Source organism: Lonchura striata, chromosome 19 (genome assembly GCF_050655825.1).
Source record: "Lonchura striata isolate lonStrDom1 chromosome 19, ASM5065582v1, whole genome shotgun sequence".
Lineage (NCBI taxonomy): Eukaryota > Metazoa > Chordata > Aves > Passeriformes > Estrildidae > Lonchura > Lonchura striata.
This window is the reverse complement of record NC_140721.1, coordinates 2,938,116-2,962,171: the sequence shown is the minus strand read 5'-3', so window position 1 is coordinate 2,962,171 and position 24,056 is coordinate 2,938,116. Positions and strand designations below refer to the sequence as shown.

General features: G+C 42.7%; 1 protein-coding gene across 10 annotated transcripts in view; it reads left to right on the top strand.

Annotated features, from left to right (window-relative positions):
• Positions 1-23,675, top strand: part of VMP1 (vacuole membrane protein 1) — a 62,246-nt gene extending 38,571 nt beyond the window's left edge. For all 10 annotated transcript variants that reach the window (XM_077787564.2, XM_077787565.2, XM_085557070.1 and 7 more), the window contains 5 exons: positions 3,765-3,845; positions 6,740-6,856; positions 9,361-9,422; positions 19,654-19,756; positions 20,964-23,675. In XM_077787564.2, coding sequence (XP_077643690.1) covers positions 3,765-3,845; positions 6,740-6,856; positions 9,361-9,422; positions 19,654-19,756; positions 20,964-21,107 — 507 coding nt within the window. In that variant the 3' untranslated portion in view covers positions 21,108-23,675. The remainder of the gene's footprint in view (positions 1-3,764; positions 3,846-6,739; positions 6,857-9,360; positions 9,423-19,653; positions 19,757-20,963) is intronic.
• The last annotated feature ends 381 nt before the right edge of the window (positions 23,676-24,056 follow it).

The window sequence follows — 24,056 nt, the reverse complement described above, 5'->3', positions numbered from 1 at the left end:
GCTGAGGCTGAGCAGATCCAGGACAATTCCCCCACCCGAGCTGGGCCCGGGGAATCATCCCTGACCTTTCCATGCTCTGTTCCAGCCCAGATCCTGGCATGTGATGATGAACCCAGTGAAGTCATCTTTCATCATTTCACCTTCCTCTGCCTGCGCCGTGGCACTCACAGGAAATCTATTCCCAAACCCCAAAAAATAAATCATCTCTGAAAGGGACACAGTGAGCTAAAGCATCCTGAAATGTTATAAAGAATGAATCACAATGATCTGAGAGGCCAGTCCAGTCTAGACTTTAATTTGGGGGGAAAATGGTTTGCCTGTAAGTAGCTGAACTTTTATCTCTTTTCATATATATATATATATAAAATTCACATACATATTTATATTTATCTATATAAAATAATATTATTTTTTAAAGCAGTAATTGATGCAAGTTATTTTCTTTTATTTCAAATGCTTAAAAAAACAGAGAAAAGATTGTTCCCCGTGCAGGCTTTAGAAAAGAAAAAAAAAAAAATTCTGTTGTGAAATAGGTAAAAGTTGTAAAACTGGGGATTGTAGTCTCAGAGAAATGAAACTTTTAAGGCTTTTTTATTGTTGCAGATGTCGCAAAGATTTGTCAAAAAAAAATTAAGGAAGGAACCAAAGAGAAATAGTTCTGAACTTGTTTTCACAGAGTAAATGTTGAGGCTGGAATTCATAGTTTTGTTGCAACCCTGGTGGGTTTATTATCCTCCAAATTATTCATAGCTTTGATTACATTAGATCATAGAAAATAAGTACCAAAAAAATCTTTAATTTGTCTTTTGGCTTATTTATAAAATTTGGAAAAAAGAAAGACCAATGACAAGTTCTTGAGTGAAATTTTTAGAATTTAAAGTTTTCCTTTCCATGAAGTACTTTGTGATAGACAGTGTAAAACCAGAACTTAACAAAGAAACAAGCTGAGTAATAACTTAAAAAAATAAAGTTATGAATTAACAAGGTGAGAAAATTTGCTCCAACATTGGTTTGGGTTTGGTTTTTTTTTTTTTTTTGAGACAAACTTGTTAAACTTTTTTTTTAAGACCTTCATTATTAGCTTTTTCATGTTTTATATGTTTCTAGCTGGAGGGAAAATATTAGTTTCAAGGCAGCCTTGAATTTTGTAGTTGAGAAATGTGGGTGAGGGAAGCTGGTTCATTTTAAGAAATTTGGTTAAATAAGGTGCACTGTGCTTTACCCTAAGTTAATACAGTCAATTTATATCTAATTATAATAATATATTTTATTAAAGCTTCTGTGCTGCAAGTATTAGTTTATAGGTCATTTGCTAGAGAGTTTATTTCCAATTCCAGCTTGTGAAAATGAATACAACAGTGCATTAGCAACACAGTAAAAGATAATGGGGGAATAAATTAAAATCAGAATAGAAACAGCTTTCATGCAAATAAATCGTGGAGCCACTTGAATAATCGTCTTGGAGTGTTTTATTTTCAAGATACTTTGCCATCAGATTTATGGAACTGCGAGGGAAAAAATATTTATTGGCTTATAAAAGTGAAAATATTGCTCCAACCCTGTGAGCTTTGGGAAATGGGGGAGAAAATAGGAGCTGAAAATGGCCAAAGTGAGCTCTGCTCCAGAAATCCCTGAGAAAGGAACAATTTCAGGACACCTTTCCCAAGGACAAAATCTGCTTTAGCACTTTTTGGTGTTTAAATTAATCTGTAAAGAATCCTAAAGGCTGCTTTTCACTCGTGTGTTTGCCTGGGGAATCGGAGAGGTGTTGTTTTCCTTGGGGAAAATCCTGGAAATAAATAAAATCAAAGGGTGTTTTTATAAAATATCAATAAAAGGGTATTTTATTCCCTGCATCCCAAATCCTGAGGGTCCCACTGGAGCTGGGATCCCCTTTTTGGGTTCTGTTTCCTTGGAAATAACCACGAGGGAATTTGGGGTTGCAGCAGGAACTGCCCTGGATGTCGCAAGAATTTTGGGCTTGGCTGCCAGGAAATTGTTGTGTTTTGTTGTTTACAACAATTTATGTCAAAATTTTCTCTTTTAATGAAAAAAAAAAATTAAAAATTAGTTTTACTTTCCAGGTTGTTTCCTATCAGAATAAATTAATTTATTGGTTTGGTGTCAGCCTCGCTGGGAGCAGGTTTAATCCCTCGTGTTCTGTGGGGATCCTACAAGTTCAGTGGGAAAATATCAGGGAAAATTTTCATTAAAAGAGTGAATTTTGATCTCTTCTGTTTTGTAATCATGAGCCCAAAGTGTAACTCCTGGTCAAAGTGTGGAAATTCACCTTTATAGGATATTCTTGAGGGTTTTTTTTATATTCCCCTGTGGTTAAAAATGTCCCACTGAAAGATTTGGGAAATCTCATTTCTTCGGCATTTTTCTTACAGTTTTGAGTTATTTTTCCAGGCATTAAATACAACAAATAAAATTATTCTGACTTGAGTAATAATTAGTTTTTTGGGGTATTTTTGGAATTTTCAAATAGGGAATTTAACTGTTTGAAAGCACAGTAATGTAGAAAAGTTACTGCTTGAAAAAGGGGTGTAAAACAAAGCAAATGGTCTCATCACAGATCTATTATTTTTTTAATCTGCCACAGAATATTTTGTCAATTCTACAGCTCAAAATCTAAATAATATGCACGAACATTGTAAAATAATTGTAGTTTTCCTTCTTTGGTGTGTAGTATTTAAGGTTTTGATGGAACTGTAACAAAATTAAAATTGCATAAATGTAATTTTTCTGGATTACCCTGCAGTTGCTTTAATCAATAATTAATGATATTCTAAATTCTACAATTCAATAGTAAAGGGTGGAATTTAGAATGTCATTAATTATTGATTAAAGTCATTTCCTTGGGTAATTTATTGCATTGCTCCTGGAAAATCAGAATTTTATTGCTTATTTGTAGGTTTTTAAAAAAGGAATGGGTAGTTATTTTTTTAATGTTTGCTATTCCCAAGGATTCCCAGCTTTCTGGAACTGTTGTGGCCAAGGTGAGCAGGGAGCACTGACCTTGCTTTTATTTTTCTGGACAGTTTAGCTTCAAAAGAATTTTATCTCCTGTAAATTCCCTTCTCACATGCAAAGAAACTGCTTGTGAGAATCTTTTTTTTTTTTTTTTTTTTTAAGGGGTTTTCTGGCTGTTTGGCAAATTTTGAGCCTCAGGAGTAAGGACTGATCACAAAATAAAAAAAGGCAACCCCAGTCACAGGGGCTGCACTTTCCCTGCTTTTAAAGTAATTTAGGCTCAGCTTTCAGGATTTTAATGAATTTTACAAGTCTGTTGTAGGCAGTGCCTGGAATTGGCTGCTTTGATTGAGATCCTGGGTTTGGGAGAACAGATCTGAGGATATAATGGGATTATTGTGCTCTTTCTGTTCTCAGAAAGTTCCTTTTTGCCCCTGGAAATGGCATTGGAGGAATGAATTCCCTCTGCTTGTTTAAGGAATAAGGTGTAAGCAGCACTGGCATTCCAAAGATATGGGGAAATAAATAGTGGAAAACCTGTTTCCATAGCAGTGGGAGCTTAGTGCCACTCACAGGGTTTGGAAAAAACCAAAAAAAACCCCAAAACTCAATGCATGTGATGCTCAAATTTCCACCACGATTGTCCCTCTAAACTCAGGCTTTCAAACCAACCTTCCTGGTTTAAAATGTCTCCCAGTTCCCAGGTAGGAAATGCTGGAAATCACACACCTTCTGAGCTCAGTTCAGGTGGGTTTTCCTCATGAATAATTGTGTTTTCCCTTTTGCAGGACTTTGCTTCCCGGGCTAAAGTGGCTGTGCAGAACCTGGTGCAGAAGGTTGGATTCTTTGGGATCCTGGCCTGTGCCTCGGTGAGTTTTCCCCAGGAAATTTAATTATTTATTTGGGGATTTGTGGGCACAAACTGCAGCTTGGATCTTCTGCCGTGGAATTCATTTTTGTTTGCACTTTCTGTGATCTCTGTGGTGCTCAAGGAAACAAAATCTGCTGGAAATGTGTTAGGATTTCTTTAGGTGGTGATGTATTGTATTTGACATTCTTGACTTCCTCAAATCCAGAGGTGTGCATGCATTGGAGAGTGGGAAAGTCCCTGCAGAAATCCTGATTAGGTGTCCTTCCATTCATTCCAGTCCTCCAAAATCTGCTCTTTGGGTCATTAGGAATCAGAGGGGGCAGAAAAAGAAAGCAAATTTCAGTTGTGGCTGTGGAGCTACAAACTGCTCATGGCTTTTTAAATCAAGAGGTGAAAGAATCATCTCCAGTCATGCTATTTTAGTTTTTTAGTAGGATAATGCTCTTCTTTCAGAATAAAACAATAATATTGGAGGTTTCAAGCTCTCTCTGGAGCTGGTAGGAATGGTGTGCCTTGTTCTTCATCCCACACACAAACTGTGGGACATGACTGCAGTGAAGGGGAAAAGTGTGTGATCCCCCCCAGCCCCATTTTTTTGGAATAACCACAACATTACCCAGCTCTGAGGCTCTCACTCCACACTCGTCCAGCATCTCTTGGTTTCCTAAATTACAAAGATGACACAGCCAATTGCTTGCTCAGATGTGGGTTAACCTGTGTTAGGATTAATCTGATCAGAGTTGCTGCCCTAAAGCTCCTGCTCACTAATCCTTTGAAATGTCTTCATGTTGAAGTGGAGTTTAGCCTACAAGCTAAGTTTAGCTGAAGTTTAGCTCCTTAAATCCTGCCAGGCAGGAGCTGCTCCCTGCTCTGACACATCCCTGCCCCAGCTATCCCCTGTCCTTGTCACCAGCACAGCCTGGGCTGGGCAAGGTGGAGGAGTGGAGAGCAGGAGGAAGGGGTTTGTAAACACCAGAGGTGGCTGTAAACACCCCAGAGTTCCTGCTCAGTAATATTTAAACATTTGTTTAACTTCTTCTCCACTTTGCTGCCCAGGCCCTGCTCAGCCCTGAGCTGCAGCTGGACTGGGGGAGGGATGAGGATGCACCAGGGCACACCTGGGGTTTGTAAATGTGCTCACACAGCAACTGCAGGAGAAAGGAAGAGGTTGGAGAAGGTTCCAGAGGCCTTGGAAAAGCAGGAATGCAGAGCTTTCCTTGGAAAAGAGGAATGCTCTGTGTGGCACCTCTGGGTGAGCAAGGGGAAGGAAGGCAGCCCCCCATGTGTGCTCCTTGCTTTTGGCTGTGCCCCCACCAGCCCAGGGGTTTCTCTGTGCCCTACCAGGTGTCCCCTCTGCTTGCCTCCCTTGTAATTGTGATCTTCCTCCTGGATTTTAGGCAGGGTTTTATTTGATGTGTATTTTATGAGTGGAGAATTTGCTGGTGAAGTGGTAATGACTGTCCCAGCTGCGGGTCCTTGTCTCTCAAGTGGTGGCTTCTAAATGCTGCATAAAAACACCAAAGCAAGCAAATGGAAATTAAAATTCTGCAAGCTTATCCAGTGAAGTCAACTGACTGTCATGTTGTTTAGTGGCAATAAGGAAGTCAGGATTGTCTGGAGTTTATTTCTATATAAAGGCAGCTCTGGGGAAGGAACAAATCAAGAATCAGCCCTGAAGTTCCTTGCTGTGACTTAGGAGAATTTGCCCTCTTGTCGTTGTGTGCTTTTTTTTTATTTTTTTTTTTTGCAACTTTCAGTAACAAGCACAGAGAAAACCTTGCTGGCTGCTCAGACACCCTCCTGAGGATGTGCTGAGTGACTTCTGCCCATGGTGTGCTGAACCCACAGCACCCCTGCCCCAAACTGGCTGCAGGGATTGAAACGTTCTGTGAATCAACAAAACCCCTGAGAGGAGGCAGCCAGGAAGAGCCTGGAGCAGCCTTGGCTCAGGGAGCAGAAGGCTCTGGGCTCAATCATTGACCAGCTCTGGTGGCCAGAGCAGCTGGCCCAGGTGTGAGCAGAGGTGGAGCCTGCTCAGGGACCCGTGAGCAGAGCCCAGTTCCCATTTCTTCCTCTGCAGGTGCTGCTGTGGCTGCTCATAAATCTGAATTGCTGCTCTCCAGCAGTCCAGTCCAACCCTTTGTCACAGGTTGCAGGCTTGGTGGCAGAGTGTCCTTTATTCTTTCTATATCTGCACTCTTTATTGCTTGATTTAAGTCCTAAAACACCAGCAGTACCACAGTGCTCCTGGGAGTGACCCTGCTCAGACACTGCCCTTGTGCTGCAGGCTGAGAGGGAAAGGTTGGAATTCAGACACTTTCTTGATTTCATTTCAAAAATATTTTACAGATAGGATCACAATACCAAAAGTCAGGCCAGCAGTTTAATAATAATAAAAAATTCTTTTAATTTTAAATGAAATGCATATGCTTAATAAAATCTAATCAGTGTTTTTAAACTGGATACATATGACTATAAATGCCAGTTTTTAATGTAGTTTCTCAGCTGGAAATCACTGGGGATCAGTTGAAACTCTGGCTTCCAAGAGTGATGTGCTTGTCAGAGAGAAAATTTGATAAATCGCTCAAGATGGCTTTGCTGTGGTTTCTGTGCACTTCACATGGAAAACTTTTCATTAGCTTTTTTCAGGATCCAGGGGTAAGGAGGGACCATGAGAATGGAATTGTCTGGGACATTGTCTAGCTGAACCCCAGAGCCTTAAGTTATGTGGTGCGACATCAACATTTTTGCAATTATGAAGACACAAGAGTTTTGGATCAAGTTGGAGAGGGGGGAAACTGTTCATTTTTTCAAAATTTCAGACTCTTGTCGTGTTGCTGTCCATCCAATGTGTGCTGCAACTCATGAACCTCTCTCCCTTGCACTCCACAGATCCCAAACCCCCTGTTTGACCTGGCTGGGATAACTTGTGGCCACTTTCTGGTTCCCTTCTGGACCTTCTTCGGTGCAACCTTGATTGGAAAAGCTGTGATTAAAATGCACATCCAGGCAAGTGCTGCCCCTGCCTCGGGGCTGGAGGGGGTGAAACCTTTGATTCCTTCCCTGCCCCTTCCACTGTGTTACTTGGGAATGAATCCTGCAGTCTCCTTGCCCGACTTGAAGTAATGGAAATTAATTTGGTGCAAGGGATTTACAATAAAGGAGCTGCTGGGCTGCTCCAAACTGAGGCAAATGAGTAATTTATAGCTGCTGACCCGCTCAGGAAATTGGTGGTTAGCCAAAGTATTTACCTACAGCCCTTACCAGACTGCCAGGGCTCCAGCAGTGAACTCCCTTTTGGTAACAAACACTCATTTGCACTTTGAAATCTCCTTTTTAGCTCACTGAGAAAACCCCACTGAGCCCTGCCGGGCTGGGCCAGCCCAGTTTGGGTGGATTTGCTGCAGTTTTGGGGCTGGTTTTGGTGTCCCAGGGCACTTGGGAAGGGGCTGCCTTTGGTGGGCCCTGTTTGTCCTGCTCGCTCAGGGCCGTGCCAGATGTGCTGGGTTTGAGAATCCAAATCCAGCTGTTTGCACCAAATGTGGAGCTCTGCTTGGAAATGCGTCACCCTGGTCCAAGGAGAGATGAAGTTTTGATTCCCTGGAGGGTTTGCTGGTGTGGTCAGGGCTGTAGCATGAGCTGTGTTTGGGATGTTTTCAGCTGAGTTTGGGTTTTTGCAGTGCCTGTGCCTCTCTTGTTTGGAAATCTCTGCCGTGACTCCCAGTAAAATAGCAGAAGCTTTTAGTAAAAAAATATTTTGTGTTACAGCCTCATCAAGCTGCTTTAAAATCTTTATTTTGCCCTAAACACAAGCTCTTTTCTTCCCATCATTTTTTAAATGGTTATTTTAATTTGCCCAGTGCTGAAACGGAAAACAATAAATAGATTTGGAAATTTTTCCATTTCTTGGGATAAAACAACTTTTTCTCCACACTTATTCTTGTATTATCTGAGTTTTCTTCTGCTTTTAAATCCATGTGTTGCTAAAATGTGTTCTGGCAGCAGAGAAAAGTGAAATAATATTAGATCAATATTCCTTTATTATTTTAATTGCCTTGTTCAGCTACCACAGTGTTTGCTGTGTAATTTATAGTGCTCCACACTCAGATCCCATGTAAGTGAAAAAACATTTCCCAGTGCCTTGTACAGTTGATAAATCATTTAGTTTTGTAATAGGCTCAGCTTTTAGAATTCTCTTTTTCAAGCACACCCTTGTGCAATAGCCTTGATTATTTGGAGTGATCTGGCTGGACTTGGAATTTAGGAAATGTGGGAGTCATGGAAAAGGCTTTTAATGCAATGTTCAGACAGGAAGTGAGTGACTGGTGTAGTGGCCATCCCAGGACTCTTTTTATATTACCTTACTAAAATGATGTCCATTCCATTTCATTTTTTTTAATTCTGATTTGCTTAAGTGTTGATGATTTTGTGGTTAGTAGGAAATCAAGAGTTACTCTGTTTTGTAAAATTTTATTCGATAAATCACAGACTTTTTTTCTTCTAAGGTTGAAGTTGTATTTGATATGTGTCTTTTAATATGTTTAATAGTTTTTAATATGATTAAATATTATATTTGGAATTACATGAGTCTCATGGGTACAGGTTTGTTTTTTTTATTTAGGGGTAAACTTGCTAGGTTAGATTATTACTCTGCTAAGTTGTTTTTATGAAGAGTTTTAGGATAAGTTTGGATTAGGGTTAGGACTGTGATTATTAGGGACTGATTATTCTGTTTTATCACAGTCTCACAAGTGCCCAAAGGCTCTTTCTTTGTTCTTCACTGAGGATTTTTTTGCTGTTTCTGTCTGAATCAGGGGCCTAAACCACATTATTTTCCCCTCTGTGATCCTGTTTGTGTGAGGGGCTGAATTTCCCTGGCTGTTTTTCCATTCTAACATTGTTGACAGAGTAAAGTGACCTTGAGCTTCTGGGAATGGGAGTTTGGGGAGGATGAGAATGGACAGCAAAAAACACTGCAAGAAATGCAAACTGTGAGCAAACAGGGGCAGAAAGTGAACAACAGCTTTTTTTTCCTCTCCTGCCTCTTTTCTGAGGAGAAGGCTGAAAAATAAAGAGGAGAGGAGGGAAAGCTGGGCAGGAGCTGCTGGGGAAGCAGCACAAAGTGCTCCAGGTTTTAAAAAATAAAGAGTAAAAGAGGGAAAGCTGGGCAGGAGCTGCTGGGGAAGCAGCACAAAGTGCTCCAGGTTTTGAAAAATAAAGAGTAAAAGAGGGAAAGCTGGGCAGGAGCTGCTGGGGAAGGAGCACAAAGTGCTCCAGGTTTTGAAAAATAAAGAGTAAAAGAGGGAAAGCTGGGCAGGAGCTGCTGGATGCTCCAGGTTTTAAAAAATAAAGAGTAAAAGAGGGAAAGCTGGGCAGGAGCTGCTGGGGAAGGAGCACAAAGTGCTCCAGGTTTTGAAAAATCAAGAGTAAAAGAGGGAAAGCTGGGCAGGAGCTGCTGGGGAAGCAGCACAAAGTGCTCCAGGCTTTGTGTGACTGCTCTTGTCCCTCCACAGAAACTCTTCGTTATCATCACCTTCAGCAAACACATCGTGGAGCAGATGGTGGCCCTCATCGGGTGAGTAATTCCCAGCTCAGTAATTAATTAATACCTGCACCCATCAAGTGGAAAAGTACAGCAGGAGGCAGCTCAGCTGTGCTGGGCTGGTGCATTGTCCCAGGCTTTGCCCCTCGCAGGGTTTAGGTCTCACTGGCAGGTCCTGAGGCTCAGGGCTGTGGCATCAGGACAGAATTTTCACCCCAAAACAAGGTTCAGCTCCTCCCTCCCAGATCCCTGCATTTCTGGGGTCATTTTTGTAGTGGAATCCTATGGCAGAAAATGAGGAGATTTATATAAAATTATAGAAAAAAAAAATCATAGAATTCTGTGGTTCCATACTACAAACCTGAGATTTTATGCAGTGTTCCAGGTTGACAATAAACATCCTCCTTAACTGGAAGTTCCTTAAACATTTACAACATCATAAAACATCAGAATTAGAAATTTGGTGTGTGGAGCTTGATTCCCATTCTGTTAAATTTGGTAGAAATGGATAGAGTGTCCTGATTTTGAGAAGGTTTGTTTTGGTTTGGTTTTTGTTGTTTTTTTTTTTTAACTAAAGTGAATCCAGCACAATATAAATCCATAAAATAAATTTTGAGGTGTTCCTGCTTTTCCAAGGTTTTGTCTCTAGGGTAAATGGATATTTTGCTGCACAAAGTTTAATAACTATTTTCACATAAAAACCACACTCCTCAAGAGAAGTTTCAGAGGAGGAATGTCTGGAAATAACTCCTTTTAAAACAAAATTCCAAAGAAAAAGAGTGTCAGAAGAACCTTGCAGGGCATTTCACTGATGAAAGAAATCCTGGCTTTATTGTTCCTGATCTTCTGCTCAAGCATCTGCTCTGTACCAAAACTCAAAATTAATTTGTTGCTGTGAACATTATTTTTAAAAAGGGAGGGAGAGAGAAAAATGTGGTTTCTTTTAAGCATCCTGAGTTTTTCTCAGCATCAATCACTGCAGACAGTTTGATCTGCCCCTAGCTCAGGTACATTTCTAAGGATTTAGTCTCCTATGGATGCTTTGAGCCAAACCCAGTAGATTTTTCCTACTTCATCTGTCTTGGAGATAATTTTGCATTGAATTACTTCGAGTGCGTTCACAGGAGCTCTGCTGGATTGGGGTTTTATTGGAGGGTTGATGTCAGAGTTAAAAAATGTTCCTGGGAGACAGTGAGATTTTTGGAATGCCCTGGTACCCTTGACTTTTCTCAAGCTGTCTCCAGCATTACCTCATCAATTTCTGTTAGAGGGGAGCCTCAAACATGTTAAACAATACCTTGCTCTAAAAGCCCTATTATTGAATTAAAACAGAGCTCTGTTTAATGGTCAGTAACTTCATTTTAATCAAATTCTATCCACCACAATGACTTTTAGACTTTCTTTGTCAGGGCTGTTGCTCTTAAACAATGGGAAATATTTGAGCACAATACCTGAAAATAATGAACATGCTGATATCCAGGATAAATGGAACCTAGACAGAAGATTAAGTTGTGAGATGAGGTCTGAGAATATCTGATTTTATAAGCCAAGGAGAATTTCTTGACAATTTTGTGATTTTTAGTCAAAAAGCAAAACTGATTCATGTGCAGACCTTGTTCTTTATTGTCACTGCGTGCTGCTGGGTCCCTCAGTGACCTTGCAATAACCAGGCATTTAATATCATTTAATTTGATTTTACAGTTTTGTCTAGGTCTCCATTACAAACAGATCGTGGAATACTTTTTTTATTCTTTAAATAAAAAAAAGAAATTAAAAGAAAACATGGTAGGAAATTTAGAAGCTGTTTGCAGAAATTTTTTTAATTTTGTAGAATTTTTTGGCAACAAACCTTGTTGGGAATGAGGAAGATAAGTGGGTTTGAGGAGTGGGGTTGGTGTGAGGTGGAAATCCAAGCTGAGGAGGATTTCCAGAGGTGCTGGAACTCACTGGGAATTCCAGCAGCTCCTGCTCTGAGCTGGTTTTTGGTGCCTCAGAGCTGGGAGAGGATCCTGCCCTCCCCAGCTTTGGGACCTCCCTGGGCTTTGGTGAGGGAAGATGCTCGGGAGGAGTTCTGTGTTCTGTCTCTTCAGCAAGAGTTTATTGCTGATTTTATTCAACTGTTTAATTGCTTTGTGTGGCCATCCATTCGGGTGGGAAATGGCCAGAAAGAAAAAAAAAAAATCTACATTTTTTTAAAGGAGAAATCCCACCCTGCCCACACAGATTCCCTCTGGCTGTGGTTAATGATGAACTCCTGGGCTGTTCCTGCAAGAGGTGCTGGATCCTGCAGCAAAAGCAGTGAATTCCTACCTGTAAATCAGAATCCCAGAATGGTTTGGGCTGGGAGGGATCCTAAAGCTCATCCAGTCCCTTCCTCACCTCCCACTGTCCCAGCCCCATCCAGCCTGGCCTGGGACACTTCCAGGGATGGGGCAGCCTCAGCCTCTCTGAGGCCTTGTTAGTCCTAAAAGACTCATAAAGTGATCTGGAGTTAAAACAGAGCCCAGTGAGATTTTGCCTCTTTGATTTTTAAGTCCCTTTTTGTAGGTGTTCCATCTGAGAATGCAACAAAGTGTGAAATCCACCCAAAAATATCCGTGCTCCTGAAGTGTCCTTAACCCAGTGGCTTTGTGGAACAGCTTCCCAACCTTCCCAGCTCTGCAGGGCAGTGTGAGTGATTGCTCAGTGAAAGAAAAGCAGTTTTTTGGTCACAGGTACTGGAAGCATTGCCTGGACAAACCAGTTTGCTGCTATTTCTTGTGCCATAATTCTTTGCTTACAACTTAATCTCAGTTGATGCTGGTAAAGGGAGCGTGGTGTTCCTTTTCACCAAAAAAGCACAAATGAGATCATGGTGACTGAGGTAACTGGAAAGTTTGCTTAAAGATTGTTGGGGGTTTTTTAGTCAAAAATAATTTACAATACAGGTTGAGGTTATTTCTTTAGGAGACAAGGCAAGAAGTGATAAAGGGACAACCAGGGGTGGGAAGAGCTGGGCAGTGGCTTCACAACCTCCTGGGAGGAATTTTGGAAGGTTAAACCAATACCCTTGACATTGTTGGTTCAAAACTCAACAACTTCCCTGCCACAGGTACATCAGAAACCTGGGGGATGTGTCCTGAGCACAGCAGAGCAGCTCCACACAAAAATGGCTTTAGTGCCCTGAAAGGGACACAGATGTGGCTGAAATTTGAGGAGCTTTGGTGTTGAAAGCCTGCCAGTGGATCACAACAGAATTAGGAGAGTTTATTTGCAAAAGGCTTGAAGGATTTAACTGAATAAGTCAGGGTTTTTCCCCTAAATTGAGTTTAAAATAAAAAGAAACTTTAAAAAGCAAGCAGAAGTTTCATTCCAAAGAGCAGCAGTGAGCAGAGCTGAAGACTGGCAGGTCAGAGATGTTGCAATTCCTAATTTTGAAAGCACTGGTGGAACATAACAGAATGTCCCAAAGAAAAAGCCCTGGAGCCTCCTGGGCTGCCCTGGGCACTGGAGCGTGCCTCAGGTGAGCCACTCAAACCTGGGCCCCTTTTAGCTTTGGAGCCTCCACCAGGATCTTTCCTTCCCTCCTCTCATAAAGCAAATCGAGCTGCCAAGGAGCCTTTTAACCCCAAAACCTTCCTGCTAAACCTGACCATAAACCAGATTCATTTTCTGCAACTTCAGAGCTCTGGGCACAAGGAACAGCTCAGCCCCAGAGCTGAGCTGAGGCCAGGGGTGGAGCTGGGGGCTGGAGCTCTGCTTGCTCCTCAGGCTTGGCTGGAAAGGGAGCTGGGCCCAGCTTTGGGGAGCCCCAGACCCCAGGAGTCAGGTTTTGGGCAGCCCCAGCTCCCAGGAGTCAGGTTTTGGGCAGTCTTAGCTCCCAGGAGTCAGGTTTTGGGCAGCCCCAGCTCCCAGGAGTCAGGTTTTGGGCAGTCTTAGCTCCCAGGATTCAGGTTTTGGGCAGTCCCAGCTCCCAGGAGTCAGGTTTTGGGCAGCCTCAGGTTTTCATAAACCTAAACCAGATTTTGAGCAGCTCCAAGTTTCCCTAAGCTTGACCCAAATTTTGAGCAGCCCCAGGTTTCCTTAAACCTAATCCAGATTTTGGGCAACCTCAGCTCCCAGGATTCAGGGTTTGGGCAGCCCCAGGTTTCCTTCAACCTAAACCAGGTTTTGGGCAGCCCAGGTTTCCCTAATTCTAACCCAGATTTTGGGCAGCCCCAGGTTTCCCTAAAACTGACCCAGATTTTGGGCAGCCCCAGGTTTCCTTAAACCTGACCCAGGTTTTGCACAGCCCCAGCTCCCAGGATTCAGGTTTTAGGCAGCCCCAGGTTTCCTTCAACCTAAACCAGATTTTGCACAGCCCCAGGTTTCCCTAAGCCTGAGCCGGGTTTTGGGCAGCCCCAGGTTTCCCTAAGCCTGAGCCGGGTTTTGGGCAGCCCCAGGTTTCCCTAAGCCTGAGCCGGGTTTTGGGCAGCCCCAGGTTTCCCTAAGCCTGACCCGGGTTTTGGGCAGCCCCAGGTTTCCCTAAGCCTGACCCAGGTTTTGGGCAGCCCCAGCTGCCGGGGCTGAGTCAGGCTCAGGCTGAGCCGCTGTGAGTCACTGCAGGGTCCTGCTGGTGGCGGAGCCTCGGGGAAGTGGATGGTTTAAATACTGTGAGAATCTTTATCAGCACAGGAAATGACAGCTCATTAAAATACTAACCGTTGAGCCAGTTTAGATCACTGTCTGGAAAAAAATTAACCATTGCAGGCTCAGAGGGCTCCACGAAGAAAGGTGCCCTGCTGAGACAAGGGACACGTTATGCAAATGAATCAGCTTTGCTAATTGGCCAGTGGCACAAAAATATTTCCACTGGAATCTGTTTTTCAATGGTTTTTAAAATATCTGTCTTCCAAAGAGGTCGATACCATCGTGCTGGAGTGAAATTTTTGAGGGAGGGGTGGGTAAAATACCCTAAATACTAAAATTCCCAAATTCGGTGCCTGTTCCTAAATGTTTTATTGCTTTGGAGCTGCAGGATGGATTTTTCTGGTGTCCCCATAGGGGAATGGAGAATTGGGAATCTCATACAATTGGTGGGATTGCTCAATGATGTTGTCCATAAGTGTTGGGAAGGTGAAAGCCTTTGCCTTCCCCCTCTGGCCTGGCTGTCAATAATCCAATAGAAAGAAATTCTTTGAAAAGTTTGAAGGTCCAGCAGGGAGGAGCCCATCCCAGCACGTTCCCTTTCTTTGTGGGATCCTTCAGTGCCTCTTCCCTCCCTTTTCTGCAGCAGGAGATAATCCCTGGCCTTGGGCAGTGCCAACCCCCAGGGATTTGCTGCTCCTGGGTCAAAGCCCTTCCCTGTGTTCCTCACTTGCAATCCTGCTGCCATTTCCCAAAGGATGTTTTCCTCTTTTTGGGCTGTTTCAGCCCAAAAAGCTGAATCTGGGCAAACCCTGCTGGTGTTTGCCCCAGAGTGTGGAGTCAGAGGGATTTTCCAAGCTGAGGGCTGTGAATCTTGGAGGGATTATCCAGAAAGTGGAGCCTGACTCAATATTGCATCACCTGCCCCAGGTGTGTCCAGCCTTGTCTGCACCTTCTGCTCCCCCACGGGGCTCTGGTTTCCCTCCGGGTTGGAATTTCTGTCATTAAATTAAATGAAATTAAACATTAACTCCCATCTTTGTGCCCTCCCCAGTGCTCCCAGTTTCCTGAGCATCCCACTGGGATGGATCCCAGTTGCTGACAGGGCTCAGACTCGGGGCTGCCTGCACTGAGGTTCTCATTTCCATTTTTAATTCCATCAGGATCAGTTTGAGAACAGCTCAGGGTTATTGATCAGCTGCTGCACTATCACTTGCTGTCCGAGGCCTCTAATAAATGGCAAACTTCCATAAACTTTCACATTTTCATTCATGAAAAATCCCATGGTTTTCTTCCCAAAATTTGAATCTATAGTGGCAGCTTCTTTTTTTTTTGGGAAATACTTGGGAACTCTTAATATTTCTCCCTGGAAAAGTGAACAAATATCCACATATTATTTGATAAAATGGGAATTTTATACCCTAATTTATGGTGTGACAGATTATTTGTGAGATATTGGTATTATGACACTGAGGAGCAGCATTTGATAGAAATCAAATGGATTTATCAGAGTTGGAATTAATTCCCTGAGTTATTAATTCCCAACCTCTCAAGGCACAGGTTGAGAGCTTTCAGTCACTCAAGAGGAACCCATGCTCCTAAAAACCTTGTAAGATGAAAATTGTGCCTTTCAGAAGTGCAAATACCATTTTAAAATAGTTTTAAATAAGTATTTTTAATATTAGTGAAAATGCAGACTGGAATATCAAACAACTTTCTACTTTTTGTAAGCTGGCCCAGGGAAAATTCATTTTTTTCTTCTTTGGGGTTGGTGCTTCATCCTGGTGCCTTGCAGAAAAATCTTTCAGTAGTTCCAAAGGTTCTGTTAAAAAGATTTAAAGTTACCCAAAAATCACTTAATGACCAGTGAAAGGCACTTGAGGTACAACTGTTGACAGCTGTTCTTGGAATAGCAAATTAATTAAATTTAAACTCAGATTTGCTGTAACTGGACTGGAAGATTTTGGACTCAAAAACTCCCAAGAATTCTGCAGGTTTTTGGTGTAATTTTTAAAATACTCCTCGAGCAACTTTGCTGAATTTCTGTCATGTGGTGCTTCAAACAGATGGGGAGTTTTGTTTTATTTATTGGGAAAAGAGCTTTAGAATTTGTCTTTTGGATAGATATTGTAGCTGTGAGTTAAAAAAAAAAAAAGAAAAACTGCATCTGTTTAATCACCAATACCAGGTAATTGTTCTGAAAACAGGCACCAAGAGTGTTTTTTCAGTGAATCCTAATTTTTTATGGGTATTTTCTGCTGAAGTGTTAGAACAGAAATCATGGTTTTGACTGAAATTGTATGATTTTAGTGAATTTAGGATTGCCAAAGGCTACTGCAATTTTGGGGAGCCTGTTCCCAGTTTCAATTCCTTGTGAAACATTAAAGTTTAGCAAAAGAATCAGGATAAATCCAAAGGGAAATTTAATATTTAACAAAACAACTTCTGGATGAAAACAACGTCGGAATCAGAATTTCTCCTTCCATATTCTGGGTTTGAAAGACAATGGGTTTGGTTCCCAAAGGAAAGGAGCACCAGGGAATTGGGTTTGGATTATTCCGGGGTTATTTTCCAGCATCTTCCTGCTGGGAAATTTTCGTTTTTTTGGAGGTGCTGAGTGCAGGAATTGTGATGTAAATGTGGGCCCTGCCCGGTCCCACCCGGATCCCACAAAATTCAGCCCCAATTCCCCCTCCCCTCCTGGATCAGCACCGAGGGATCTCTGAGATGGATTTTTCAGAACTCGCTTAAACTAAATTTTTTTCAAGATTTTTAGATTGGAGATTGTGCCTTTGGATATCTGGCGGCACATAACTGGGTGATTAAATGATTTAATTTTTTCCAAAAATCACCAGTAACCAACACTGTGCTGCCGAGATGGGATTTCAAGTATTTCATGTGGATCCCTGATTTGCTAGGTTTTCCTATGCTTATTTTTTACTCTTTATTTAAATCTGTGCACATTTTTTTTTCAGAATTAAATTTTTTACAAATGTACCAAAAATAGGAGCTGAGGTCCTTGCATTTAGGATCTTGCAGTTCTTTAAAATTGCTTTGATACAATTACTTTTGTGCACTTAACTAGTAGTCCAGAAAAGGAAACAAAAAGTGAATTATTTAGTGAGAAATTTTTGGAAATCTTGTTTTGATGCACCAGGAGCTCCTCAAGGCTCTGCTCTTTGTTCTGTGCTTAATTCGATTTGGGGACTGACCCAGTTCAGATTTCGGTGAGGAACGGAGTCCTTGGAACACCACCCTGTTAATCATTGATCCCTCACCATTAAAATATTCCTCATTTCATAATCATGCAGAAGTTCAAAAGTAAACCATTACCTTGCAGTCGCTCCTCGGGCCTCCCAAAAATTGGGTGAGAAAGAAAAGAAACCTCAAAATGTCGCTGATGTTGCGGGCGTGACTCGTCCTGCAGTCCCTGGGAGAGCTTTTCCCAGGAATGGGCAGTGCTCAGACACCTCGGGAGCTTTGGGGTTCTTTGGAACATTGACACATCTTCTAAAAAATGGATAAGGGACGTGCTTTGAGCACCACAAAGGATTTTTTTTTTCCCAGAATTTTTACCAGTCCGGGCACAGAATTTCCTCACCCGGCGGTGAATCACGAGGGAAGCGACCTTTTGCTGGGAAATGGGTTCAAAAAACCTCCTTTGCCCCTGGCCATGAAGGAAATAAATAGATTTGCTGGAGGAGAATGAGACACTTTGTTTCGTGCTTTTCATAAATTCCTAAAATTAGAAAGCTGTTCTTTTTTAATTGGGCTTCGGCCTGGAAAAGAGAATATGGTGTCAGATCAGGAGGCTGAGGGGAAAGGAGGGAGAGAATTGTACAACTCCGTGGATGTACACCTGGTGTACCTTGGGTCTGAGGGGTTTTACTAAACCCTCCCTGGAGCAGCAGCACGAGTAGTGGATATAACAAAACCAAATAATCAACATTTAGGTGAGTTTTTTTTAAGTAGAGGACCACGTGTATGATAATGTACAATGTAGATTTCTTGAAAATTAAACAAAAATCAGAATCTCCCTTCTCTTTGCAGTGGAGGTGGTCAGCGATGAGAACTGCCCCGTGCTGGGGCTGGGATGGGGTGGATCCAACTTTGGGAATGTTCTCCCCTCACAGCTCAGACCGTGGGGTTGCTGCTGATAATTTCGAATTTATATTTGCATTTGGGGAGTTTAATAACATAGGAGAACACAGTGATTTCTGTAAACAAAAATCAGAATCTCCCTTCTCTTTGCAGTGGAGGTGGTCAGTGATGAGAACTGCCCCGTGCTGGGGTGGATCCAACTTTGGGAATGTCCCTCACAGCTCAGACTGTGGGGTTGCTGCTGATAATTTCGAATTTATATTTCAAATTGGGGAGTTTAATAACATAGGAGAACACAGTGATTTCTGTAAACAAAAATCAGAATCTCCCTTCTCTTTGCAGTGGAGGTGGTCAGCGATGAGAACTGCCCCGTGCTGGGGCTGGGATGGGGTGGATCCAACTTTGGGAATGTCCCCTCACAGCTCAGACCGTGGGTTGCTGCTGATAATTTTGAATTTATATTTGCATTTGGGGAGTTTAATAACATAGGAGAACACAGTGATTTCTTTAAACAAAAATCAGAATCTCCCTTCTCTTTGCAGTGGAGGTGGTCAGTGATGAGAACTGCCCCGTGCTGGGGCTGGGATGGGGTGGATCCAACTTCGGGAATGTCCCCTCACAGCTCAGACCATGGGGTTGCTGCTGATCATTTTGAATTTTTATTTCAAATTGGGGAGTTTAATAACATAGGAGACAGAATCTCCCTTCTCTTTGCAGTGGAGGTGGTCAGCGATGAGAACTGCCCCGTGCTGGGGCTGGGATGGGGTGGATCCAACTTTGGGAATGTTCTCCCCTCACAGCTCAGGCCGTGGGTTGCTGCTGATCCTTTCGCATTTATATTTGAAGCTGGGCAGGCTCTGAAGGGCTGTGGCCGTCCTCGCAGGGTCGGTCTCCTGCGGGCAGGGCTTGGGCAGAGCCGGCGCTGCGGGTCCCGGGCCGGGCGCTCCTTTGTTCCTTTGTTATCCCGGCTCGGGGCGGCGCCGGGATCGCTCCCGCATTCTTTCGGGGCCGGCATGACGCACGGCTTGTCCTAAAAAGGACTTGGCCGGGCGGAGGGGCCGGCTCCGTGCGGGAGAGGGGCGAGGCTTGGGCCGGCAGTTTCTTTTTTAACCGGGGGATGACACAAGCGAGCCGCAGTCATTTCCTCGTTGATCGGTTCAAACCAGTTCTTACAGGAACTGCCGCTGATAAATGTGGGACTTCTCCGAAGTCATTCATCGGGTTCTCGGCGCCGCTGCCTCCCGGGAGATGCTCCGGCTCTCGCTTCCTCCTCCCTTCCCAGCGCTCTGGGATGTTCTTCTTCATAAGCACTTGCTGAGGATCTGGGGAAACGCATCCCTCCCGAAGGATCAGATCAAAAGATGAAATGCGATTTATTTCTTGGCTTTGCGTTTTCTCGAGTAGCTTCGAGGTCTCTGCTGAGCTGTGGCTCAGCTGAACTTTGTTCTGATTAGGTAAAGTGGTAAGTTTTTAAAAAAATGTTTTTTCGTCTTTTTTTTTTTTTTTTTTTTTTTCCTCCTCTATTTTGTCTTGTTCTCTGGGATGAACTTTCCATCAGTGCTATTCCGAGTATAGGTCCTTCTCTTCAGAAGCCATTTCAAGAATATTTGGAAGCTCAGAGGATAAAACTTCACCACAAATCCGACAGTGCTGTGCCACAGGTAAGACCCTCTTTGCCTCCCTCCCTCCCCGCTCACTTTTCCCTTCCCTGCCTGCCTTAGACTTGTAGTTGTTACAAACATAACTCCCCATTCTGTTTTTGAAAGATCTGCACTGACCCAGGGAATAGATAAAAATCTCATTTTAGAAGCAACCCGGGAATTAAAAATGTTAATTGTGTGCTACTGGATTTAAATTCTTTAGAGAAAAAATTGAAGTGTAAATCAAAACCAGTGGCTTGATACTGCATTAGCTGCCTCTTCGGAAAGTTAAATTTAAGGAGAAAAAAGTTGCCTTTGCACGTGAAATGGTAACAAACGGGGCAGCACCGATGCTTCAGAAGCCAGTGGGATCTGTGGCTCAGTGGGCAGTAAGAGAAATAAAATCCCCAAGCCTTTAGTCTTTGAAAGGAAAATAAATTACGCCGTTTGGGGCAGGTACAAGGGGCAGACGTGTCCTTTGATACAGAAAAAGTATTTAAATTTTTTAAAAAGTATTTCTAAAAACTTAACCCGAATTTTCAGTGGGACAGAGCAGCTTTGACATGAAATTCTTTAGGCTGCTGAGGCATTTTGAGATAAATCCGTGGATCCAACTCACATTTCACGTGCAGCAGTTGGAGCTGTTGGAAATGTCCCTGTGCCCGTTTGTTCCCACAAAAGCCTGGTGCTTGCTGAGCTGAGCTTTGCTGCCCTCCTTTGACAAAAAGCACAGCTTAAAATTCCCCTGAGAAATGCTGCAGAACTTCAAGGACACCGAGGAGTGGGATCCTAACGGGGAAATAAGCCAGAAAAAGCAATTTAGGGAAAAAAAACTGTTATTAACCAACGACCTGATGGTTTTCTTTGCGAGGAACTCGACAGGGAGTGACAGGCAGGGGCTGCTAATTCTGAACTCCACGAATTGTTAAGGAAGCCCAGACAATACTGAGAATAATAAATCACTTTGGGAGCACTGGGAAATGATCAGGGATTCGTCATCTGCCCGCCAGTGGATTTGGCAGCCCCTCCTGCATTTTCTTTCAAGGGACTAAAGTCGGCTTTGCAGAGGGACCTGCAGGAATCCTGTCAGCTCGCACTTGGTTCCTGGTTTTAATTTGATTAATTGCAGAATAAAGACACGGTCAGGCTTTTCCCCTTTCACCCAGAACTCTCCGTGTTCCTGTCCACTAATCGTCATTCTCCTCCTCCTTCTGTTTTGTCTCTTCAGGGGGAAAACTGGCTATCCTGGATATTTGAAAAATTGGTGATTGTCATGGTTTGTTATTTTATCTTGTCTATAATCAACTCCATGGCCCAGAGCTATGCCAAGCGACTGCAACAGAAGATGTACTCAGAAGAAAAAACCAAATGAGCTTGGAAAAAATGGGAAAAACCCCTCACGATGGGTTTTGGCAGACATGAGAAATGACACATCTTTTCATATGTTTAAAAAACAGCATTATTCAAAAGGGGGAAAATTTTTTTAACATCAATTTTCAACTCCTAACAAGTTTGGGTATTTTTTTTTTAAATTTTGAAAGTAATTTGGATATTACAGCAACTCTTTCATTGACAAACTTATAAATGTTATGGAAAGGTGTGAATGCTTCATGAGTCTGGGTTGTGTTTACAGGATGGGCAGTGGGATGTTAAATGGAGCTTAACACAAATGTTGTCCATCCAAATTACTTCCAAATCTGATGATTTAATACTCCCCATCTCCTGATTTAACTCTGAAATCACCTGAGGGTAACATTTTCTTTTGAAGGGTGGCTGGTTTGCTTTTTCCTTAAGTTTCAAGACCATGAAAATGTAAATAACTGAGTCCAGGTCGGGTACAAACTGTTGCATGTCCCTCATGGTAAGGCTGTTCCGTCTGAATTCCCATTGCATTGCACGCTGGAAAAGCCACCCTCTCCAACTTCATGATGTTAGCAGAGATGGTTGATGTCAAAATGCTGAAGCCAACATTTTTTATTCTGTATATTTAGAATGAAGTTAAGATAAAAACTTTATAAAGTCATCTTATGATCATTCCAGAATTTCTTGTGTCAGTCTTTTTGAGCTGTTTCTTTTCCTCTCTCACTTTTGGATGCTCTGTGCATGTTTGCTCATCCTTCCTGCGCTAATGGTGCTCAAACCCTTTGTTCTTTTTTGTTTTGTTCTTTTTTTTTGTTTTTTCTCTTCAGAACTTTTTGCTTAGCGAAGGGAGGAGGAAGGCTGTGCCTTGCTTGAAGCACAGTGAGTGCTTAAGTAGGTGAAATAGAGAGTAAGATTTGTTATCCTAAATTCTGCTCAGGTGTTTGCCTCTGAGCCCAGAACTGTGGGCAGTGGAGGAGAGAGGGGGAAGAGTTCAGATTCCAGCTGAAAGCAGAGTTTGTGTCTACCCAGTAATGGTGCAGAGAACTTGAGAGAACCTTTAGCCTCATGCTTTTAAAGTCAAGATCGTTCTGATCAGCACGTGCCAGCTCAGACGTCCAGAAACAGAATTTATACAAAAACGGCTCTTTTCCCTCTTTAGTCCCCACTGCTGCTGTACCTGCATTGCTCTCACCTTGTGCTTGTGAACGGTTGGTTTTTATTTTTATCCTAGGCGGGTGAGCAGCAAGAATTAATTGTTATCTTTCTAAAGAGCATTGTCAGGAGGTGGCCCAGAGCCCGGGCGGGCTTAGGCTGCTGCTGGGCCGGGTCAGCAGGGCTGGAGGCAGGCGAGGTGAGTGAGGTGTGCTGGAGCCCGTCGTGCCATGCCATGGCTGTACCATCCTGTCGGATAGCTTATCAGACTGATGTTGACTGTTGGATCTCATGGCAACAACAGTCGGTAGGCTGTCTGACATTTTGGTATCTCTCATCTGACCCTTCTCATCCATCCCCAGCTGTTCCCATTGAGCTGCACATCCTGTCTGTGCTTGGGCTGGGAGCCAGCTCCAGTCCTTGGAACGAAGCCTGGTGAAGGTGAAGCTCCCCCTGGACGGGGCTGAGGTTTGTACCGTTCTCTTGGCTTCCCTGGGAACTTCAGGCACCTTGGGGAGGGTTTCCATGGGCTGCTCCAATAAATTCCAGTATCTGCAAGTCCCAGTGCTGCGAGGGAGTTGAAAGCACAAAGGCTGTTCAGCCGTTCCTGGTGGTTTTTAAAAGGTGAACAGGATTTAATAAATTTACAGTTTTTAGCCTGAATATGGCCGTTTGACAATAATGTCACAAAGAACTTGTTCTGATACAATTCCAAACCCCACAGCTGTGTTTGGAACTTCACCTTTTCAGCCTACAAACCCTCAGCCTTGCACTTTGGGAGGGATCACCCCAGAGTTCCATTTCCCCTCAGGACACTGGGTCAGTGACAGCCCTTGGCTGCTCTCCCCACTTCTTGTGGCAGCTTTTGGTCCCCAGATCTGTCACCTGAGGGACACAGGTACTTATCAGCCTCTCACACCTCTGGGAGGGGATGGCACTGATGCCATGCTGGGGTGTCCCTGTGTGTTCTCAGGCTGGAATCAGGACACTGTAACAATAACTAAAAAAGAAAAAAAACCTTTTCCCTAAAGCGTGAGCTGATAAACTGCACATGTCTAAATGCTTTAGAGGTCCCCTTGAAATTCTGCCTCTTGCCTGCTGGAAAACCACAAGGAAAACTGAAAGCTTTTTTCCACTTTAGGTTCAATATGTTTACATATTTATAGTGTGAAGTACATATATATATATATATATATATATATTCTTCAGCTTGTGTTTCCATGTGTCCATTCCAATAAGCTCTGCTGTTATTTTGAAACTTTCTAACGTTATTTAAAGAAGGAAGTGATCATTCTACCTGGGAGATAAGACTTGGTAAAAGGTAAAAATACCCCTAATAATAGAAAGAAAAGTGACACAAACCTGATGAGATTTGCAATGGATAGTTTTATGATTGCTTAAATAAACAAAGAAATAATGTTTCCAAGTGTTTATTTCAGCTGGATTGTTTCCATTCTCTGTATTGAACTCTCTTGGTAACACTGATATTTGCTGTCCCAAACATTCTCCAGTGTGAACACAGAAGATAATTCAGCAGTTACATTTTGTGCCTTCTGAGAAAGACAGCCTTTAGCATTTGACCTGAAAACGGGGATTTTGCTCCCTCAACCCAAAGTTTCCTTTTGTTGTACATATGAAGATTACACATGAAGCAATCAGTTCAGCGTGTTAGGGACAAATGCAAAGGGAGCTCTTGCAAGAGGAACAATCTTGGCACAAATCCCTATTTTTAGCTGCTCTTTCTTGCAGTTAGACACTAAATAAAGTATTTTTCTTTTTTTTTTTTTTTTCTTTTTTTTTTTTCTGG